Genomic DNA, 21,090 nt, shown 5'->3' with positions numbered 1-21,090 from the left:
TAACTAGTAATTGGGTCTTATGTTTAATGACGGACTATCGAGAAATTAAGATCTCCGGGTAATAGCAAAATTGTTAGAATCCACCTGGGCATAGCCTTCGCAGATTGGCCTCTGCTAACAAAGAACACAATTATCGAGAGTACTTAAAAAGGGTTCTCTTAGATGCCAGCATGTTCTGCCAGTTTGCCCTTTCCGACATCTTCAGTCCTTTCTCTGATATCTTATACAGGAGCGTCAGCTTTGCAAACATGCTCCGGTATGACTTCTCGGACAGGTCTTCTCTCTGATACCTACTAGTTGCTGCTTATTACGAGGCCACGAGACCACGAGACGTGCCGGATAGCGCGACGCGACGCCCCACCGGCTTGGGCCAAGCAAGACCGCAGCAAAGCTGTTCATATATCTGAACGGATAGCCGACCGCTGTTATCTTTGTTGTTGTTGTTTTGCGATAAGCTTAGGATTTTCGGCAATTGCCGTTGCAAAGGAGAGAGAGCATAAAACCTAATCTTATTTATGGAATCCAAACTGTCCTGGCCTTAATTAGCCCCGTGTTCCCACAACTTACCAGCGATTATTTTGACTAAAGTGCCTTTTTGGAATGATTCATTTACACATTTCATGACCTTTGATTTTATTATTTGAATCGTGATATTATCCATGCTCACAAAAAGGAAAAAGCAAGCGAGGTCCTCAGCGCCAACTGGTGCTCGGCCCCCAACATGGCCCGGGTCAAAAAAGAGGCGAAGTCGCGCCGGGGCGCAACGGAGAACGGAGCACAGCTGAAGCGAACAAAAGGTCATTGGAAACTTTAGTCATGCTATGCAGTAGCAGGAAGCGGGGCCCCATCCTTAATACCAGTGGCTGGGAACCCTTGATATCGTTTCCCCCTAGCTGACCTTGATGCGACCGTGACCATAACAATGGCGATATCCTATCGAAGAAGACCATTTGATGAGATATGCGATGAGTTGTATCTGGAATTTCTCGGGAAGTTTGAACGATCCAAGGAGGAGGAAAACAGATTTGCTCCAAATGGAACGGCGGAAGAGGTTCTGCAGTCTGATGTTTTGCATCGCTTCTTCAGAAGTCTAGACTGGTCGGATGCATCAGAACACTGCATGACCGAAGGCGATCTCATCAAAAGGTTGAAGGAGAGGGACCTCTACAACTTCCTCGCTATTTTGATTTTTACCACTTGCAATATCGAGGCTGCTCGAACATTTACAACCGAACTTTTATTTAAAGAGACATTTGACAGCGATCTATACTCTCTTCCCGCTGAACGCGACACTTTGTGTTCTTTATTCGGAGAGGAGGTCACGCCTGATAAATTTGTCGCACAGCAAGCCTGCTTTTGTCCAATTATTATTCATCAGGGCAGAGAACAGGCTGTGGAAAGTCCAAAAAGGCGACGTCTCCCCTACTTAGAGGAAAAATTACTATCGCAGGGGTCCTTTGGGAAGGTCTACAAGGTCAAAATTGCAAAGGGACACTTTCAGAGACATCGCATTGGGACAACATCAAACACACTCCCTTTGGAGATTGCACGAAAGGACTATGTTATCAGCAGCCAATTTCCTGCAGGCAATAAAGATCACGAGGTGCTGGAGAAGATTCTTGCATCCGATCGATCATGCGAGAACATTGTCGAAAACTTCGGCAGCCTCGCAATCGGCTCAACAATGTACAGCATCTTCATGCCTCTCGCTATATGTGATCTGAGTACATATATGATGGAATACCACCGGGCCAAGCCCAGCACCACACGCGAGAAGGCCGCGATAATTCTCTCCGCCCGTGGGCTAGCTCGAGGGCTGCACTTCCTGCACCATGAGATGAAAACACCTCAAGGGGAAGACCTGGTCTGCTATCATATGGACCTGAAGCCAAGTAACATTCTGATATTCCAAAATAACGGCGGTGAACAAATTTGGAAGATCAGTGATTTTGGTATGGCTCGCGTTAAAGTGAGAAATAGCGGTGGATCCAGGGATAAGGAAAGGGATTTCAACAGTTGGTTTGTTCAGCGGCAGAAGCCTCCAGAGCCTACGCCTAGTCCAACTTTCAATCCACATGGAGAAGGAACATATCTCGCCCCCGAATCGCTTGCTGCGATTCGAAGCATGAAAGCAAGCAGTGATGTTTGGTCTCTTGGATGTGTTGTCAGTGTGCTATTTGTCTATCTGGAGGATGGTGCAGATGGGGTGGTCCAATACCGAAAGGAACGATCAGACCATCCCAAGGCGGATGGAATCGATCGTTTCTTTCTTCGCGACAAGGGATTTGGGCCTTTTAAACCCCATCCTATCGTCAAGAAATGGCATGGAAAGTTGGTTCGCGCAGCCAAGCGTGATGCTAAAGAATGTGCGGCCCTAGAATCTTTGTTGAGCTTTCTTGAAAATTCGGTCTTCCAGGATCAGATGAAACGGTGCAGTGCTGTGGAGGTTGGAGACATGCTTCTCCGGACATTCCAGAGCTATTCTAGTTTTTCTACGGATGTTTTATCAAAACCAACTGAAAAGAGTCTGACCCTGATGGAAAAAGCATTAAGCCGATTGAGAGGGCGAAAATTACCTTCGGACAACGACAGACGCATTGTAAAGTGGTCACTGAGAACAAATGAGCCTTTCAAAAATTGCGAGATATCGAATGACGGTTCTCTTGTGGTGTTCTGGAGTGATAGGAAACTGACACTCTTCACATCACTTTCGCTGTCAAGCAGTACATCTGATGCAATACCCCAGGCGGAATGGTCCTTGGAGTCCTTAATGCGACCTAATTGCATTCTAAACAGTGTCAGACTGACAAATCGCTATTTGCTGGCTACCACATCTGGGGGTACCTTCAGAGTATGTGACTCTCCACTTTATTTTTCGTATTTCATGGATCATCTTTCTAACTTGATACGGTCGAAGTGTGACGTATTTTCTTTGAAAAAGGGGCAGTCGGTAGATGCCAGCTTTGATTACCGCCGGGGCTTTGAATCACAGCAGCCGGAGATATCCGATATTGCAATTTCATCTGATAGCAAAAATATGGCGTGTATTCTGCCAGGAAAGGAAGGGGCCCAAAAGCCCGCATCGCTATATGTTGCACCCGTTGCGTCTGCAAACGAATGTACATGGGTCGAGGAGCTCGATTGGCCGGCGACTGAGATTTCCGACTTATCCTTTCCAACCGCAAATGATATTTACTTCGTTGTCCGTCCAAAAGTCAGCATTCGCAGCCATGAAGATAAGGCAATCCTCGCTCATGTATGCCACGCATCTAAACGACTAGAAACTGTCAGAATTGAATCAGCGGTGAGTTTTTCCTTTTTTTTTTTCCTTTTCCTTTTGGATACATAGAAAGCTGCCTACGAATCCTAACAATTGAGATTTTAAGGGCCTTGATCATAGTGGAGGCTACGTCGGCATTTTCACTACCTTCGCCCCCATCTATGAACTGTTCGATACATGTGCCATAATAACTAAGCAGAATCGGCTGTATATACAAAGCCTAGACGAAATGGATAGCTCGCTCGCTATTCAGGCTCAAATCAAGAATTACCGGATATTGAAGTTGATGACTGGGTGGGATCAAAATAAAATGTTCGCGATTGGGAGACATTTGTCGGGTCATACCTTAATTCTGTTGGAGGTAAATTTAAACCGGCCACAGATTGGTGATGTTTCCATACAAGAGTTGGCTAGACTTCCGGGTCTAGCCTACGGTGATCAGTTTGTCGCGACATTGGGCCGCATTCAAAGGAGTAAATACCTTCTCCTGGCGGCACTAATGAGTGCCAATCAGCGTGCTATCTACAAGGTACCAATGGACTGACCGTGCCATGGTCTACCATGTATTTCTATTCTTTAAAGCCATGCGAAAATAATCATTTCAAAGTTGAAAATGAAAGGCCGGATCCCTGTTCGCGTGAGGCGATTGATTCATATCCTGGACTTCATAAAAGAAACCATTCACGCTCCTCTAGCATGACAGCCTCTGAAGTTCCACATCTCCCTGCGTAAGATTTGTCCACTGTCTTCTCAATGTCTGTATTTTCAAATCTGGCACTTTTGGCATAAGCTTGCGGAACACAGTCCCGTCACGGTGTAATAACCAATAGTAGAATAAGAATGTAATCGCAGTTAGCACAGTAGAAGCGACAATAAAAATCCATATCGTTGGAGAGCCAACAATACGATTTTTCTCCTGGTCTAGATCAAAGAAGTTCATTCCAAAGAAAGTCTGCATTGGAAAATTTATCAGAGATGGTCAGCGCCGCATATTAGATGTTAATATTCAAGATTTGACGCACTTACGGCCATGAATGATGCGGGTAGATAAAGCAACGTCAAAGTGGTGATGAATACGGCTGACTTGTTCAGCTGAAACATATTCGTGTTCTGCTGATTGGCAACCATTTGATCGCGGAGTAACAGCGTATCGGAAAGTAGTCGAGCCATTATTTGTACTCTATTCTTAAGATTTGTTGCTGTTCGAGAGGAAACCAGACATTTGCGACAAATATTCCGCAAGTTTTGAGCTTCAGAATTGGGACGTGACAGTTCATCGAAGAGTTGACAGAGTCCATCGATAGTTTCTGTTGTGGATTCAACGATCGTTGAAATCTGGAGGAAGCGAATCTCTAAGTTACTCAACGCGCTAAGATTGTCGTAATTTAGTCGTAACGGCTCGTCGATGAATGTTGCAAATGCTGTGTTGGCGATGGGTAAAAAGCGTCGCTCCAATGATCTGATATAGTCCCTCCAAGAAGGGGAGTAGAGCGAGAAAAGTGTTTGATGTAACCAGAACGGTTCGCTTTTTATCAACATGGACTGATCTCGCAGTACCCTCTCCACTTCACAGTGTACTTTTGATCGAGGCGTTGGGTTGAATATGATGAATAAATTCCGAGAATTTGAAACGTCCAGCTGGTGGTAAATGCCGGTCTGTCTGGTGGTCCACTCCCCACTGGCTTTGTACTCTGGGTATCTGAGGGTGTAAGAAATTTCTATTTTGGGGACCAAGTAAATGATTAGCATTTTCGCTTCATACATTTGAAGGATACAAGCACGCTACCTATGATTGATCCTTTGCGGAGCATGGTGTAAGGAACACAAAATACATCTTCGAAGTCATCGTCACGTTGATAAAAGCACGACGGGAGCTCCCAAAATGAAGGGTCAATTCCATGTACTTCAACAATAGTTTCTAGCATGGACCTGGTAACCTGCAAGGGGCGCCACGAGTTCCTTTGGCATATTGATCTGGATATGTCAGCCACTGGTGTGGTTGATTTAAGATACTTTGGTGGTCACGGACATGACGCGACAAGTTCCGGGGCTTTGGGGACTCTGTCTTGAGAGTTCTTCACCGTTCAAAATCTTCGATTGCTTACAGAACTGCTCGGAGGAAGAGGCTGTTTCATTCAAGTCAAGTTCCAAGATCTCAACAGGCTCGATCAATTGATCTTTCGGAGAAAAACAACAATCTAAAGAAGACATCTTCAGGTGCTGGAGAGAAAAATCATGGATTTCGCATTGCCAATCTGTTATATTCGAGAAATTCAACCATCGCAAGGCACATCGCAAGTTCGATCAGAAAAATGGGATTGCCCCTGCGCCTCGTGCCGCCCAACTCAGCCCCCAACCGCCTCGTGCTTTGCACACCCAGTAGGTCAAAGCGCCTTCGATCGATTGGCTACTAGTCTCGGGCTGCTCTAAATCTCGATTGTCAGCATCCTACTGTGGCAAGGGATTGCTCCCCTCTCCCCCACTTGCATCGTTCTTACTCGATCTCGAACTTCAAGGCGAATTTCTGTTAGTTAATATTGTGTCACGGTGGCTGGAAAAGCATGTATTCACTCACGCTGTGCACGATTCTCGGTGCAGTGAAGTACCACTGGTCTTCTCTCATCTGTGCCAAGTTTAAGCCTTGCATTCAGTACCTGGGGAATTCGAGTGACTCTAACTCTAATATTAAACTCTGTTTGCCCAGGAAAGAGGGTTTCAAGTAGATCTTGGAGGTTGTCTTTGGATAGATAGTGCTTTGTCGTATTTTGGGGGGGTTTGACCTTCTGTGTCGGCCATCGCGCAACGATCAAGCTGAGCATGTATTCAAGTTCACAGGAACTCTCCAGCCGCAGTGTCTAACTTGTCAGATAAAGGGACCAGCGAATTTCCCCGCCCCGTATCGCGGCTGAGTCGGGTGCAAAACCCCGGTTGGCTGCCACGTCACGCGAGATTGTGACCTTCAGGGGGGCTTTGCATGCGCCCGCATCTCTGAATCCGTATTCCAATTACGAGGTGATGGCCCGGGGAACCACGCGCCCGAGCCTCTAACGAGCCACACACCAAACACCCGGGTTTCTTATCTTGCGATTTAATATTCAAATGATGAAGTCGGTTCCCCTATGCTTAAAATCACCTTTTTGGAGCAGCGAAAGAATCTCTTCGCTTCCTTTCCGCAGTCAACCGAATAATGCCGCTCTTTCAGGAGGGTTCAAGGCGAGACCTAGATCCAAGTTGGGTCCCAAATTGGGTCCCGGGCTGGTACTCCTTGAGTAGTCTTTCGAATGGGGTCTCGGCATCCTCCACGGATCTACAGCGCTGCAACGATGATGATGAACATGGTTATGCTCAATCTACTCTAGAAATCTCCCAGTCTAGCGCCGTTCATATAGAGAGACAGGATATCTCCACTCAGACAGGACTACTTGTACCACGGCCGGCCCTTACCGCCAGACATAGCCCTGACCTTCGAAGTGTCTCAAGTCAAACGATATCTTCACTATCGGAAGGAACCACTGGTCTCGTGAAGACGCCCTCTAAGGTCATCGTCATTAAGCCAAGTCTCGATAGAACGGTTAGGCGAAGCCTTGAAGGAATTCATATATTTGTATGTATTCTCCTTTCATACGCGAAATGTATTCATTCATGGAATTCTGGGCAATTTCGGAGACCGAAGTGGATAGGGGTCAATTTCCAAGCTTACCTATACCATGCCTCCAGTCAAGCTAATACGACTCAACTAGATGATCACGATAAATGCTACGATTGGAACCGGTCTATATTGGCGAGGAGGCCAGGTACTTGAGCTTGGGGGCCCTTTGGCCGTTGTTCTATCCTTTCTCTTAGTGGGATTTCTATCTTGGTCTGTCATGCAATGTGTGTCAGAGATGTTATGTATCTGGCCCATCCCCGGTGCACTGTCAGCGTATGTCAGCGAGTTTGTAGATGTGGAGCTAGGCATTGCCACGGGTGTGGCTTATTGGTATTGACCACCGATTTTGTCTAGCCAGTGAGAGTTATTAATAATGATTCTGCAGGTTCACTTACTCCATATCCTTTTCCACCCTCATTGCAACATCCGCTGCCGAGTTCAACTTCTGGCCCTCTATTCAAGAAAGCACCGGCATACATGCCGGCATTCTTTACCTTCTCATCCCTGTTGCCATAGTTTGTGCAAATTCTCTCGAAATCGAGGTACGTTGATTATTTTTTTCCTGATAGCCTCTCTACCCAAGCTGATACTGATTGAGATTAAGATTTATGGTATCATAGAAGTTATTACCGGCACCATCAAGCTATTATTACTTGCTGTAATTATATGTGTTCTGATTGCAATTAACAGAGGTGGTGAGTTGTGACTCCGGCCACTGCAGCATCAAGCCTTCAAATACCTTAAGTGCAGCGCGTTTAACATACGATTCAAAAAGTGGGTCTTCATAGTGACACTCCAATTGGTTTTAAATGTGAGTTTCAGACTCCCCTCATACTATAATCCTTAGATTTTGCTCAACAATAGAAATTTAGATTGGAAATCAGCGACTGAATTCGACTCAGACGCTGCCGGAAACTGGTTCGCTGCGCTTTTGTAAGCAATTTGCACCATTCTCAATCCTTCAACCTTGGAAGTCTATCTATCTGACTATTCAATCTTTAGAATTGGCATGTCTATTGCAACTTTCTCATTCGTTGGAATCGAAATAGTCGCTGCGTCCGCACTGGAAGCAAAATGGCCACGCCAGGATCATAAGTCGAAGGTATCATCATCACTGGATATCACTCCCCGTCCGAATGACACATTGATCGGGAACCAAATCAAATTCTCCGCGATATTCATCTCCGTCCTTGCGACAGTGGTTTACGTGGTAGCAGCATTTTTGGTCACTCTTGACATATACCGGGGAGACTGTGCGCTTCCACGGGTGAGTTGGCTCTCCGAAGATATCAAAAGCAACTGCACTGCACCTGGTAGCAAGGCTGCATTCGTCGCCATTGCCTTGGAATCCGGCATTCCTCATCTGGCAGATTTATTCAACGTGTTCTTAATTTTTACTTGTCTCACATGCACCAGCACGAATCTTTATGTCGCTTCGCGGACTCTATTTGGTCTGACAAGTGGACTAGAGGGAGGCAAGGGACAGCGCTGGTATTTACGCATACTTGCCTGGTTTGGAAAAACAAATCGACACCAGGTTCCTATTCGTGCTGTTATTTTTTCGGCCGTTTCCTTCTCTTGGGTTCCTTTTTTACAGTTAATTGGGAAACCGGACACACGCAGCTCCATAAATGAGGTATGTCTAGATTTCTGCCCGCCTTAAAAAATCTTGACAATAAACACATTTTTTAAAAAAAAAAATTGAAACTTACAAAAAATTTCAGTTTATCGAGATCCTGAGCCAAATGGCCTCGATTGGAGTCCTCATTGTTTGGGGTATGAATTGTCTTGCCTTCTTGCGTTATCATAAATGGTAGGTCGCGACTCACCCACCATCGCATTAGATACCTGAATAGTGACTGACGAAAATAGTATCTCGGTTCATGAAAACCAAAAGATCTTCAAAGCACGAGGAGTCCCCCAATTTCAGCGAGATGACTATAGCGAATACCCCTATCGAAGTCATGGTCAACCGCTGTTGGCTTATTTCGCCTTCTCGGGTTGTTTTTTCCTTCTCATAGTAGCCGGTGGAGCCGCATTATGGAAAAGCTGGAATCTTCTCCCGTTTTTGGCTTCATATTTACCCGTAAGTTCTAAGTTCTTCTCTATCCTGAGTCTTCCCCAGGTTCAGCTTTTTAGAATTCATACATCGTACTTGATCGACTAACCTTTATTGTAACTACAGGTTCTGGCATTTTTTGCGCTTTGGGTTCTGCTGAAGATAGCCCGGCGGGCTCCTTGGGGCCTTGTAGATCTTAGCGATGGTCATATGGTGGCTACTAAATTGCAAAGGCTGCATGAGATTCGTGGAGCCACGCAGATATGAACTTTTGTTTTGAGTCCAAGTTAAAATATCATTCAATATAATTTCCGAGTCTAAAAACCACATCCACGCCGCCACACTACTACAGCGATTACTAGTACAGCAATGCCTCTCAAAATGCCCTTATAAAAGAATAATTTTATCTGACATTAGCTCGCTCATTTAATACGTGAAGATCTCTACCTCGTAACTGCTCAGCCTTCGGGTGTGTGTCACTTGCGTTGAAAATATCCAGAAACGCTGTAGCTTTTATCCAGGGCTCTCGAAACACAGCATCCACCGAAAGCGTTCTTTGTTCCGAGGTAGTTTCGACGCCGCTGGTCGTGGCCGTTGAGTCTCGTTTCCTAGATTTCTCCGGTATCCTAATCTATCGCAGCGGGTTAACGACCAGGGCCCACAGAAGCGTTTGCCTTGTATCGCAGGAAGATACGGCGGTCAATTCATTGACTAGATACAGTCAGAATGTCGAGCAATTGAACGAAATCGACGAGGGGAATGATAGATGCCACTTCCCGAGAATTTCCAGCCCTCCGAACTTAATCCCGGCAACACTTCTGACTCTGGTAACTCCCAAAATCCAAGGCAAGAAAGAAGAAATCCGCCAGACCATGTATTGCAGGAGTAATCGCTAAGCAGCGCAAACAACGGTGAGCAAAGGGGCTCTCATTAAACAGCCGAAGACTCTATGGAGCCTTTATGCTGGATTGAGCGCCTCCCGGACGTTTTCAAGCCCTTCTCAATTGTCCGAAAAGCCGACAAGCTTTATATGCCTCGGGTTTCCCGCTATTTCTGTGGGGTTTGAAATTCAGAGAGGGAGAGAGGGAAATCTCCAAGTCCGTGGCTCGAGAAAGTGAAGCCTTTGGTCAATGTTCGTCTAAGCAACGGAGGCAATTTTCCTTCAGTGGGTGAAATTGAGGGCATTCTGGGGGAAAGCAATCTTCGGATCTGAATATCGCATGCAGGAAAGAGAGTTTTTTTTGTATTTTGAACGGAAATGGTCGTGTTTTATGGACGGTGCAGGAGGATTTCTGGGCGACCAGTCATCGATTCTGGTCACTGGAGACAGAAAGCAATTCTCGTTGTTGGGTTCTTGAGTATAGAGCCAGGTTATATCGGTTCTTAATCCAAGAATATTGATCGCGATGCATTATCTCTCTCCTTTGGCTTCTCGGGGAGGCATTGTGTCTGGAGTCCGATGTTCAAAGACAGTACGAAATTCAAGGCAGGTTTGGGGTACACGGTAGGCGAGTTTGATTCTTTCTCTCGGCCTCATCATTTAGAATCCGGATAAAATAAGTGTTTGAACGGACAAAGAGGAAGAACACCATCCTTACTGGATAAGACAACCAACAACAAGAACTCGAAGGCATTCAGGTGGAGTCATTTCCCAAAGGGTACCTCAAGGTACGGTGGGATCATCCGGAGCTTTTCAAACAGCAGCTGCCATTTTTCGTCCCTGGTTCTCTCTCGTTTATTTGAAAGCCCATTCACTCAGGCATCTACATTTCTGACCATGTATAAATGGCACCTGCTTGCTCTCACTTCTCCCCCTTCCAACTTCCCCTCTTCACTCTTCACTTCTCTCACTTCGACCTTCTGGACCGCTGGTCCCCTCCCCCTTCTTATGTCGTGAATACCACGATACACTCCCCTTGCCCCTTCTCTTTCTTTTATTCTATCTCATCCTTCTTATTCGCTCTTGGGGGGGTCGGCCAGCGTGGTGGATTCAAGTCGTCCCCAACTGGTAGACGCTGGCTTGAAGGATTTGGGTGGCAGTAAGCATCCTCCATCATCCAACCTTCCCTTTCCATCAACTGACTCGTCCTTTCCATTCAGCTTCGACTTGGGGACGACCAGCGTGGTGGAGCATGGTATAGTGGTAGAACTGGGAGGACTAGTAAGTACCCCTGTCCTCTGTCTTTTTGCTTGAATCATTCCATCCGTCCCCTCACCCGTCTCAGTTTTGAAAGAAACAACCTGCTAACCGGTTTCATTTTGAATATTGACAACTCCAGCTGGACTTGGAGTCGATGGTTTTATTTTGATCATCGAGTTCATGACAGTCCTATCATTCGTTACAACCCCACAGCCCCGACATCTTGACCCGGGAAGTCGGAGGGATGACGAATGAACAGGGACAAGATCAAACCTCTTTCTTGAAAGTGAGATCGATGACCTTCCATGTCTTGAACTCACGGGCAGCGAAGAGAACATTACCGGTGGCCTTGGAGAGCTTTTTTCCTTTTCCTCGCTCCCCCCTTCTTTTACCCTTCCCCTCCCCCCCTTCTCCTTCACCCTTTCTTGTCATCCACGTTTTTTTCACCACTCCGCAGACTCGCGTCTTAGGGAGGGCCACAGGACGACGATCTCCCGGAGGACCAACTTCGCGACACATTGAGTGCAGGTCTTCTCAAGCCTCGGTCTGCATGTAAGCAACGGACAATGGGGGTTGGCCGAAAGGACATCTGACTGTGGTTGTGGGCATCGACGAGGGCTTCAGAGAGATCGGAATTCATCTTCTACTCTATGATTAATCCGTTGGGATGATCCGAGGTTCCGCGTTCCCCTTGGGTTGCACTCCCCGCGCGGTTCGCAAGTGACCAGACGATCCATCACACGAAAGGAGACACCTCACTGGATTGCTGGGCACGCCTGATGGTGGGATCTCTATAAGCACTATGAGAGTAGCCAAATCTTCTTCATGTTTTTCACATTCTTGTATATCAATGTCTGGCTGGTTCAATCTGAATACTACTAGTCTCTTCGCTTTCATTTTTCCCTGTATCGTAATCATGTTCCATATTCATGACCAACCTTATCTCGTCGAACCCTGGAACTTGTGCTTAATATAAGGTTAAAGTGTATGCATTTTGTTACGGACACTCCATTTCCGGATTTGCCCACCGCTCTAAACCCAATCAGGAAGGATATCAACAACGTTCATTCATGTTTGGCCCACGCTCCTCTTACACTCTTCCTCGCCCTTTCTATGTATCGGAGAAACAACTTCATCAAATAATCCGACAATCCACCAAGTCTACAGTGTCAATAATGTTCGCCGGATCCAAAAAATCGACTCAGGCCGCAAATCGAGCTGCGCACGGTCCATGCGTGCATGCATGACATCATCTGCCAAAAGCACGGCCAACTTTTCTCCTCCTCCAGTTCACAGTTCACAGTTCCCACGCCATCTGACCCATTCGCCTGTCGCGAAAATCACTAAGATTATTGAGTCGCATAATCACCCATGTCAGAAAAACTCAAGGATGCCGTGCTCGCCGAGGCCGGCAATGCCCGGAAAGCCTCTGAGGAGGTAGCGAAAGCCGGCGCCTATCTCTACCCATTTAAGGTATTCCATTCTGTACCCCAGCAATACACAATCAATGCAGAGTCGGCTAATTCGCATGCATGGAAATATAGGGCGTCTTCTACTTCATCACCCACAGGGATCTCTGGGGTCCTTTCATGTCCCGCGCGGGTAGAACCATCAGTCTCAGGGATGGGAATAACGACATTCATGTTCGTCTTCACCTACTTGCCCCAAATGACGATCATGGCCTTCACCAGTGGTCCCTTGGCCGCAATTTCCGCCGCCCTTCTGGTTCTGAGCGAAAGTTCTACCATCACGAATCTACTCTCGCGGTCATTCCTTGTCGAAGATGCCCTCATGGATACCTTTGACGGAACTCTCATCGCCCGCGGCCAGGAGCCTCTCGTCGCTCAAGGACGTCAAGTCAAGTCTCGTTCAAGTGGAGATGCCATTGCCAGATTGGGCAAGGTTTTCACGAAGCCATTTTCGAAGCTGAAGCCCCAGGCCATAGTGCGATCGTTGATTCTTCTGCCCTTGAATCTTATTCCCGTTGTTGGAACAGTCTTGTACATTGCCCTTCAAGGGAAAAGGGTCGGCCCATCACTACATGCACGATACTTCCAGCTGAAGGGGTGGAATAGATCTCAGTCCGATGAATGGGTTAAGCGCAATCGCGGAGCTTATACTGGGTATGGATATTTCCCTTGAACTTGTTCAGTTGGCTATTACTGACTAATGACGCGCAGACTTGGAATTTCAGCTTTTGCCTTGGAGATGATTCCCTTCGCCTCTATTGCTTTTTCATTTACGAACACAGTTGGAGCTGCGCTCTATGCTGCAGATTTGGAGGACGCGACCAAATAATTGTCCGAGTCGCCGCTCCCTGGACATTACCCGGGGATGACCACCTGATCGGACAGAGTTGAGTTTGAACGACCCACCGGTCATTGTCGACCTGAGTTGCGGCGTCTAGAAGGTTTATGTCGTGGAGACACACGGGTGAATGTCGAGGTAAGCTGGTCTAGCGCTTGGTCTGTGGCACCGGCTTCGCGAATGCTTACCTCGCCCACTCATTCAAGTATAGACGGCGCTTGGCAGAAATTTTGCCTATTTATGAAGCATATCTACTGAATGAATACCACACTGTCTGTCTCTTTCATTGGATCTACCTGCGTTAATCGGTGTAAAATCAAGTCTACTATTATCGAGTAATCTAATCACTATACCCCATGATGCTATCGACAACCTGAAGGTTCCAGCTCATGCCTCACATAACACTCATTCCTTCTCAAGCTCCTGCCGAAAATTGCTTCTTCTCCGAATCCTTTCGCCGTACCGAATAAACACAAACGGGATGAACGTCATAAGCAGACTCAAAAATCCCAGTAAACTCGTCCCCCAGTTAATTCCAAGGCTATGGAACATGGGACTGGCTGCTAGGGGCAAGACAGCGCCAAATATAGAGCGACACGTGCTAGCAGCTGCCATAGCGCTCGCGGCGTATTGATGATAAGCGTCGATCAAATAATTAATCAACGCCACGAATATCAGGAAGAAGCCCATGCCAAAAGGTATCCCGGCCAGCATTGGTATTATCCAATGGATCTCGGCAGAGGCAGTCCAGCCAAGCCAGAATAAAGCCAATACATACAAGGGTCCTCCCAGACATGCAAGTGGTAGCCGTTGATATTCTTCCATGAAAGCCCAATCTAACTTTTGAGATTTTGCGCGATGAAGGAATGCATCGTACCATAGGAAGATTCCCATTCCGATCGCAGCCCCAACGGCAATAGGGAGAAATGCAAGACCAGCTATTCCGTTGCTCATCCCGTAAATTCCCTGGAATATAAGGGGATATGCCTCAAAATACATGACTTTCCTGAGTTAGAAAAGGTCTTGGTTGCTCGCTCAGAGATTTTTAAGATCCTTGGAAGAGCTCACTCACAGAAGATCGCACTTGCATATGAAAGATACAGGCACGTCAAAGATATGATCGGTTCGCAAAAGATCATATAAACAGGCCGAGTAAAAGCCTTGACCAAAATCCCCTCGTCTCGACTTTTCGGACGATCGGCTTGTTTGAGAACTGGCGCGAATGTTTCTGGCAGATAAAGAACCGGTCCGAGTGTAACGGCCGCAAGAATCAGCGAGACCCAGAAAACCCACCTCCAGCCAGCCTGTGCCAGGAATCCCGAGATCATCGGGGCAAATTGAGGACCTGCAGTCGTCACTGCCATTGAAAGTGCCATCATTCTTCCCCTCGCGAGAGGGCTGCGGTAGACATCAGAAAACAAGCCCCCAGTCACTGCGATGGGACAAGATGCACAAATTCCGACGATGGTCCTAAAAATTAAAAATGAAACCCAGTTTGGCGACAGCGCGGTTGCCAGTGTGAATAATGTAAATACGATGAAAGTTCCCATCATCACCAATCGTCGGCCGTAGACTTCGCTCATGGGTCCGAAGACTAGAGGTCCCGTAACGTACCCAATCAGGTATACCGACGTCGGGAGAACCTGCTGTGTTTCGCTTTCAACGTTGAAGAAAGCACATATGACACGAATGCCACCACTTGGTATAGTTGAATCGAAAACGCTGTTGAACAGGGTAAGAAGGCCCACGAAGACCACGAACATTTTCTTTCTCTGTTGGGATTTTAGTGAAATGTTTCAATTTTGGCTACTTGCTTGCCTACCTCGCTCCATGTCGTGGGATCCAATGCACTTTCTTGCAAGACATTCTCGCTCCCTGGTTCTGGATCTTCAATGCGCGGGCTAGCTAGAAATGCTGCGCCCCGATTATCCTCGTTTGTTTGAGTCATTTCCTCGAGTAGAAAAAGAAATTTGAAGAAATCATGCAGTGGTTCGCTCCCTAATGTTCACCACGATGTATTTATATGATTTCTGATTTTTCTTCTCCCCTTATCCATGACCCATATCTACTGTCGACAGCTGCTCTAAGGTCGGGCCCGGAGGACCTAAGGTAGCTGGCTCCACTACGACTCCACATGCCGAGAAAGTAAAGCAACTCATACCGAGATAAGTCTTTGATTGGTTGGTAGCTTGTCTGTTTGATTCAAGATGACTCGCTGCCATTTTTACTGTCATAAAAATCCCTTTGTATGTAAGATTAGGCACTATAGTTGCAATAATTGTAATATACATCCTTCTTTGATGTACCTTAAGTGACAGGCTTCCGGGGATGTGAGCAGGGCCCGCGACTGATAATGACGAGAGATTTTACTCTCGTAGTAAAATAGCATTAAGACATTGAAAATGGCCCTTGCTTAACCTAGCAGTCAGCGGTAAATCTCAATTATTAACCAAATATTAGCCCGCTTCTACTTTGCAGCAGAGCCGGCCGTGGTCGGAATGTCCACAAGGTCAGATATAAGTGGATTTAAAATCGAAGGCTCATTAGAAGAATGGTGAGGTGGTGATAGGATTGATCCTTCCGGTTGTGGTGTGGGGTAATGTTTGGGTTCTCCTCTGGCACCAGTGAATGGTAATAACAATTCACTGGTGCGTAACAACAACAACCTCGCTAAGGCAGTGGGCAAACCCAACAAGCACAGCCTCCAGGGCTATAGGCCCCCATCCCGCGGGGATGGTCGCCGTGCGGGCACCGAAATAGGACTAGGCGGGGCAGGGATTATTCCCAACTTCTCGCCATGACATGCCCCCCCTCACCACTTTTGGACAGCGCGATCGGCGGAGCAGCATGAACGATAGCACTCAATTATCACGCAAGAAACGGTGCAGGGAGTTCACCGGATGTTGGCAATGCCGATCGCGTAAGGTAAAATGCGCGAAATCCCTCGACACAAGTCTCCCCTGCTCGGCTTGTGAAAGGCTTGGCTTGGCTTGTGATGGCTCGAGCTCTCGTCTCGTGTGGTTGAATGGAAATAAATCGTACCGGTCCAATGGGCGCCGATTTATGCACTGCGGTTGGTTATTCAGATCTTTACTTGTGGGCGATCTCGAATTCACTGACCAGTAACAGAGCGTACTTGGGAAAATCGACCCCCTCTTGCATCTGATTCGGTCGATCTTCTGATATCTCAGTGTGATTCTACTGAGGACATCGGGGAACGATATCTCATGGATTCCAGCCATAATCCTTTCTCTGTATTCCCCATCAGAGTCGAGAACCTCTTGTTCAATGGAGGTGAGATTATGAATCATGCTACGAAGGAAGACCAATTTCTCTTTCATCATTATGTGGACTATGTTGCGTCCATCATGGTGCCTTTTGAAAATCCCCACGGACCCTCAAATCCGTGGAAAGTCTTTTATCCTTGCGTCTCGCTTCGGTATTTACTACCCGGAGAAAAGGCTTTGTACCATGCCATTATTGCGCATTCGGCTTTCAACCTGGCCAATTTAGGTCCAGATAACGCTTCATCGATGCGATTGCGATCAGCTACAAAACACTACAATATTTCTATCCAATACGTGAACGAAAGCATCGGGTCTGTCAATAGAGACTCGGCAAGCACACTTGCTGCAATTATGACTCTGATGATGGCCGAGGTAAGTATTTTCCTGAATTTGAAGTTATTTTTTTGAACCATGAATGGCGATGAATGCTGGATATTCGCTGACATTTATCTAACAGGTTTACAGCGGCCAATCTAAGAAATGGAAGCATCATCTTCAGGGGGCATGGGCACTCCTCCTTGACCCGCACAGTTTCGACTCCTGGGATGAATCTCCATTTACACGTTTCTCGATTCAAAGTTTACTTATTGTGAGGATCATCAGTGGCACCGCTCTGGGAGGTGGAGAGAGTCATTCGCATGACCTTTCTTTGCAGCATACATCGTCGGAGCCAAATTTTGACTCTTCGCACGGCCGCAACTCCAGAGATCTCTCATTAATCTCTTCAATCTTGTCAACCTCTGAATTCGGATTCACCATTGGGGCACATAAGTCTTTGCTCGAGTGCATATCATCCATAACAGAGGCCAGCCACAAAATGCAGTTGGGCATAACTTCCGAAGACTCTTTCAAAGTTGATATTACGATCGCTCGTGTGTTAAGCTGTCTGGAAGATATACGCACGCAGCTAGAGGGAAATAATTTGGCGGGAACTGAAGGACAGAATTCCGAGTCCCTGGCTCGGAACCTGGCGCGATACCAACTGAGCGCATTCCTATATGCCACATACATCTATCTTTATCGATCACTTTTACATGTGCCCCCACGTCGAGTTGCGAAGTATGTGGAACTAGTATTTTCCAATACACAGGCATTTTATTCTGAGGACAGAGGGAATTTCTCTCTATGGCCGGCATTCATCGCTGCAGTGGAGGCTTATACGGAATCCGACATCGGCTCGGCAAAGGAGTGGCTTGAACAATCCAGCCATTTCGGGCTTGGAAACAGACGGAAAATAAAACATATTGTCGAATATGTATGGAGAAAAAGGGATCGAATGCATTTGGAGCGGAATATGGACAAGGGTCTTGTAGCAATAGATTGGAGGGAAATCGGTCTCGACACGGATATCCTCTTAGTTTGAATCTGAAATTTTGGACCCTTAATCTGATTGATCGGAATTTCCATGCAGGGTCCGTGCGATCTGCGGGGGGTTCGCGCATTAAGGCTTACTTCGTTCGTGCGGTTCTCAGTACTCCGCAATGAGGTAAATGGGGGGGGGCAACTTTTAACTTTCATGACCCCATTCCGCCTGAGTCATCAACCCCTTGGTAACCACCCTGTTTCGATTCATGACGCACTGGATGCTCCACCAGGGACCTCAAGCTCGCTCAACTCCGCTGCCTTACGCGACAGCTCTTCAAATGCCTGCGGCCCCACTGATATGGGTTAATGGCTATCCAGGCTCGGGCAAATTCACCGTCTGCGAAGTGATAAGACAGCTTGTGCCAGACGGAGCCATAATCCTAGATTCTCATAAACTCATCGACCCCGTCGAGGTCAAGTTTCCGCGACTACATCCCGATTATCAAAAAGAGCGACATATTTATCGGCAAGCCATATTCAAACAGTATGTATATGACGAGACAGCTCTCTCGAAGCTAGTTGTTTTCACGGGTGAGTTCAAGTTTTCGCGCCTGCTACTATGCTAGCGGTGTATACATAAGTTTGCTACGAGACCGGACTAACTTTTTGGGGATCAGACTTTCAATCAAATAATGATCTGGGTCGAGATGTGGCGACCGAGTATAGGATAGCTGCTCTAGAGTCAGGCAGGCCATTTCTGCCTGTCTACTTGATCTGCGACGTCAATACGAATCTGAAACGTGTCAACACTATCGAGCGTATTGATAGTGGGACGAAGAAATTGACAAATGTCGAACTCGTCCGGGAGCTTCGGGAAAAATGCGAGCTTTTTCGCTTCGACGATTGTCCCGGTCTCACTCTCGATTCTACAGGGGCATCACCGCTCGAGATTGCCTCAAAGATACTTGATTTTGTAGACAACAGTCGGCGTTCTTTTTAAGTTCTTGTTTGGAGTTATAATTTCTTTTCTTGCTGTTGCTATTGTTGTTGTTTTTCTTCTTCTATCGGTCATCTCTTTCATGAGCATATGAGGCACTTTGAGCTTTTGTTTCACGGAATTTTTGGCAGGACTTGATCTGGAGTTCGGCGTTGGAATAGCATACATGCGCAAGACTTTCTCCAGCCAGTCTGATTGCATATTATCTGATAATAAAATACTTCGAACCTGATGGAGACAATAATAAAAAGGTCTTGTAGAAGTGAATCCGATCACTAGGACAATTAATCACCTTAGCCCCGCCACCACCAGTAATGAGTAGAGCCTCTGCTATTAAAGCGGACCCGGTTGGTGGAAGAATCGATACCCATTTCGCTTGGGTGAATTCATGCGACTTCGTCCCACTGTCCCATCAGGGGGCATATGTACGTTCCAATTATTAATCTTTGGGGTTTAGGAGGAATGCCTTGCCTAGACGGACTCGGAGCAAGCGCCTGGAGGGTCAGTAGAATGTCCAGGTAGACCCACTTCTAAAGGCTCAGGAGCGGGGCAGAACCCGTGAACCAACTCGGATGCCCAGGTCCCAGTGCCCAGTTAGTAAACAGTATTTAGCATACTACCAGTGGGTGTATTTCTATATAGAAAAGCATTTCGGGGAAGAAAAACTCTAGGTCATGTGTGGTACTAGTAATAAATCTTTAATCTCCGATTATTTCAAAACACATTCTCGGAAAACGACCCAAGTTGTCAAGGGATTCCTTGCAAGGTTTACGCACCGAGAGATATATAATCAAGAGGATGGAATTAGAAAAAAAATGACAGCGTGCACCGACGTCCTCAAAATCCATTAAATGTGCTCGGAGCATGCTCCGAAACAGATTGAATCCCTAAAATCCTATTCATGAAGGGTGGGTGTCTTGAAAATAAAAATATCAAAGTCGGGAAATGTTCGTTTCAGTTCTGCGAGGGGGGGTGATCATGATGCCAAACTTCGCCCAACAGATATCAACCACCCCCAAGTGGTCGAGCAGTAACTCGACTATCTCATCTTCCTTGGTCTAGTGGTCATGATTTCCGCTTGTCATTAACACCGATAAGCGCGGGAGACCGGGGTTCGATTCCCCGAGGGAGAGTTTCTTTTTGTTTATTGATTTTTTTGATGGGGTGATGATGCTCCACTTAGGTCAAGCCGCATTGTTTCTTTTTCTTTGAAATTTGTACACTTGTCCGAGAGGGAATTGTTCCTGTTACATTCTCCGACTATCCGCCTGGGCTCTCCCGTGTAGGGTCGTCGATGCCCGAGGCGGCGTAATCCTAAGCCTCAACAGGTTCCTGTAGGATGCCTGCTGTAGAGCAATAATTGTCAGATACATCAAAATACGCCATCTGGCAGCAATTTCCATTACTATTATCCTACATGGAAGTCTGAAATTCATCTTCTGGGGTTTTCATGATTTAGGATGGTATCAAGAGTGGACTTACCTTCAGTAACCACGACCACATCTCCACGTAACTGCGTGATGGTTCGTTCAATGGCGGACACCCGGTCCTCAACAGTTTCTAACCGCTGCAGCAGTTTGTCCATTTCTCTCTCGGGATGATGGACCAAAATTTCCGCCGGTCCCATTCGTCCGTTCATGATTCTTAGCTTGTTTTGATCTTGATATTAGATAAACGCCTCTATTGTATTCTATGCAGGGGTCAGTACACTCACTGGATGATTATAGTGATTTCAAAGTGTTATGGAACTCGTGCAATGGGAAGATAGGTGTAGTGAGGAAGAGAAAGCTGCCAGTCGTTTCCCTATACGTACCTCGGTAGGTATCTACGAGGCACTGTCAGTATAGCGGCGGGTGACTGAGAGCCCAGGGTAGCTCCTTCACCGGTTGTTACATGCCCAGTGTTTCTCCGTCATTTCTTACTACTAGTGGTACTAGTATGAGAGACCAATAGTCAATATCTACTATAAGATATCTAGCTCTTTGGTTTGAAACATTATATAGAGGATCCCGTATACTGAACGTTGGGGTTGAATTAAAGGGTTTCAAGGGTTTATCTGATATCCG

General features: G+C 46.7%; 9 protein-coding genes across 9 annotated transcripts; 5 read left to right on the top strand and 4 right to left on the bottom strand.

The window, feature by feature from the left end:
- Positions 1-922: 922 nt before the first annotated feature.
- On the top strand, positions 923-3,824 carry N7533_013015 (protein kinase family protein; the record flags this gene model as incomplete). The annotated part of the gene is made up of 3 exons (XM_057109665.1): positions 923-2,851; positions 2,918-3,308; positions 3,379-3,824. The coding sequence occupies 3 exons, from the start codon at positions 923-925 to the stop codon at positions 3,822-3,824; spliced, it is 2,766 nt and encodes a 921-aa protein (XP_056953250.1).
- Positions 3,825-3,971: 147 nt separating this feature from the next.
- On the bottom strand, positions 3,972-5,205 carry N7533_013014 (Mg2+ transporter protein CorA-like/Zinc transport protein ZntB; the record flags this gene model as incomplete). The annotated part of the gene is made up of 3 exons (XM_057109664.1): positions 3,972-4,232; positions 4,307-4,998; positions 5,067-5,205. The coding sequence occupies 3 exons, from the start codon at positions 5,203-5,205 to the stop codon at positions 3,972-3,974; spliced, it is 1,092 nt and encodes a 363-aa protein (XP_056953249.1).
- A 1,815-nt stretch (positions 5,206-7,020) lies between these two features.
- N7533_013013 (proline-specific permease) lies at positions 7,021-9,255 on the top strand (the record flags this gene model as incomplete). The annotated part of the gene is made up of 9 exons (XM_057109663.1): positions 7,021-7,259; positions 7,315-7,471; positions 7,513-7,624; positions 7,658-7,740; positions 7,777-7,862; positions 7,932-8,565; positions 8,654-8,742; positions 8,802-9,015; positions 9,115-9,255. 9 exons carry the CDS (start codon positions 7,021-7,023, stop codon positions 9,253-9,255), a joined length of 1,755 nt encoding a protein of 584 aa, XP_056953248.1.
- Positions 9,256-11,395: 2,140 nt separating this feature from the next.
- On the bottom strand, positions 11,396-11,647 carry N7533_013012 (uncharacterized protein; the record flags this gene model as incomplete). Its single annotated transcript, XM_057109662.1, has 1 exon — positions 11,396-11,647. One exon carries the CDS (start codon positions 11,645-11,647, stop codon positions 11,396-11,398), a length of 252 nt encoding a protein of 83 aa, XP_056953247.1.
- An 852-nt stretch (positions 11,648-12,499) lies between these two features.
- N7533_013011 (uncharacterized protein) lies at positions 12,500-13,426 on the top strand (the record flags this gene model as incomplete). The annotated part of the gene is made up of 2 exons (XM_057109661.1): positions 12,500-13,251; positions 13,309-13,426. The coding sequence occupies 2 exons, from the start codon at positions 12,500-12,502 to the stop codon at positions 13,424-13,426; spliced, it is 870 nt and encodes a 289-aa protein (XP_056953246.1).
- Positions 13,427-13,840: 414 nt separating this feature from the next.
- On the bottom strand, positions 13,841-15,383 carry N7533_013010 (MFS transporter; the record flags this gene model as incomplete). Its single annotated transcript, XM_057109660.1, has 3 exons — positions 13,841-14,436; positions 14,508-15,207; positions 15,258-15,383. The coding sequence occupies 3 exons, from the start codon at positions 15,381-15,383 to the stop codon at positions 13,841-13,843; spliced, it is 1,422 nt and encodes a 473-aa protein (XP_056953245.1).
- A 1,420-nt stretch (positions 15,384-16,803) lies between these two features.
- On the top strand, positions 16,804-18,085 carry N7533_013009 (transcription factor domain-containing protein; the record flags this gene model as incomplete). The annotated part of the gene is made up of 2 exons (XM_057109659.1): positions 16,804-17,033; positions 17,188-18,085. The coding sequence occupies 2 exons, from the start codon at positions 16,804-16,806 to the stop codon at positions 18,083-18,085; spliced, it is 1,128 nt and encodes a 375-aa protein (XP_056953244.1).
- A 280-nt stretch (positions 18,086-18,365) lies between these two features.
- Positions 18,366-19,027, top strand: N7533_013008 (uncharacterized protein; the record flags this gene model as incomplete). Its single annotated transcript, XM_057109658.1, has 2 exons — positions 18,366-18,618; positions 18,705-19,027. The coding sequence occupies 2 exons, from the start codon at positions 18,366-18,368 to the stop codon at positions 19,025-19,027; spliced, it is 576 nt and encodes a 191-aa protein (XP_056953243.1).
- A 1,311-nt stretch (positions 19,028-20,338) lies between these two features.
- On the bottom strand, positions 20,339-20,663 carry N7533_013007 (uncharacterized protein; the record flags this gene model as incomplete). Its single annotated transcript, XM_057109657.1, has 2 exons — positions 20,339-20,370; positions 20,507-20,663. 2 exons carry the CDS (start codon positions 20,661-20,663, stop codon positions 20,339-20,341), a joined length of 189 nt encoding a protein of 62 aa, XP_056953242.1.
- Between the last annotated feature and the right edge of the window lie 427 nt (positions 20,664-21,090).

The sequence above is a fragment of the Penicillium manginii genome (genome assembly GCF_028828005.1).
Source record: "Penicillium manginii strain IBT 31320 chromosome Unknown utg000010l:1.0-1143873.0:1.0-1144522.0, whole genome shotgun sequence".
NCBI classification, from domain to species: domain Eukaryota; kingdom Fungi; phylum Ascomycota; class Eurotiomycetes; order Eurotiales; family Aspergillaceae; genus Penicillium; species Penicillium manginii.
The sequence above is the reverse complement of the archived record's forward strand: the minus strand, read 5'-3'. Positions and strand labels throughout refer to the sequence as shown.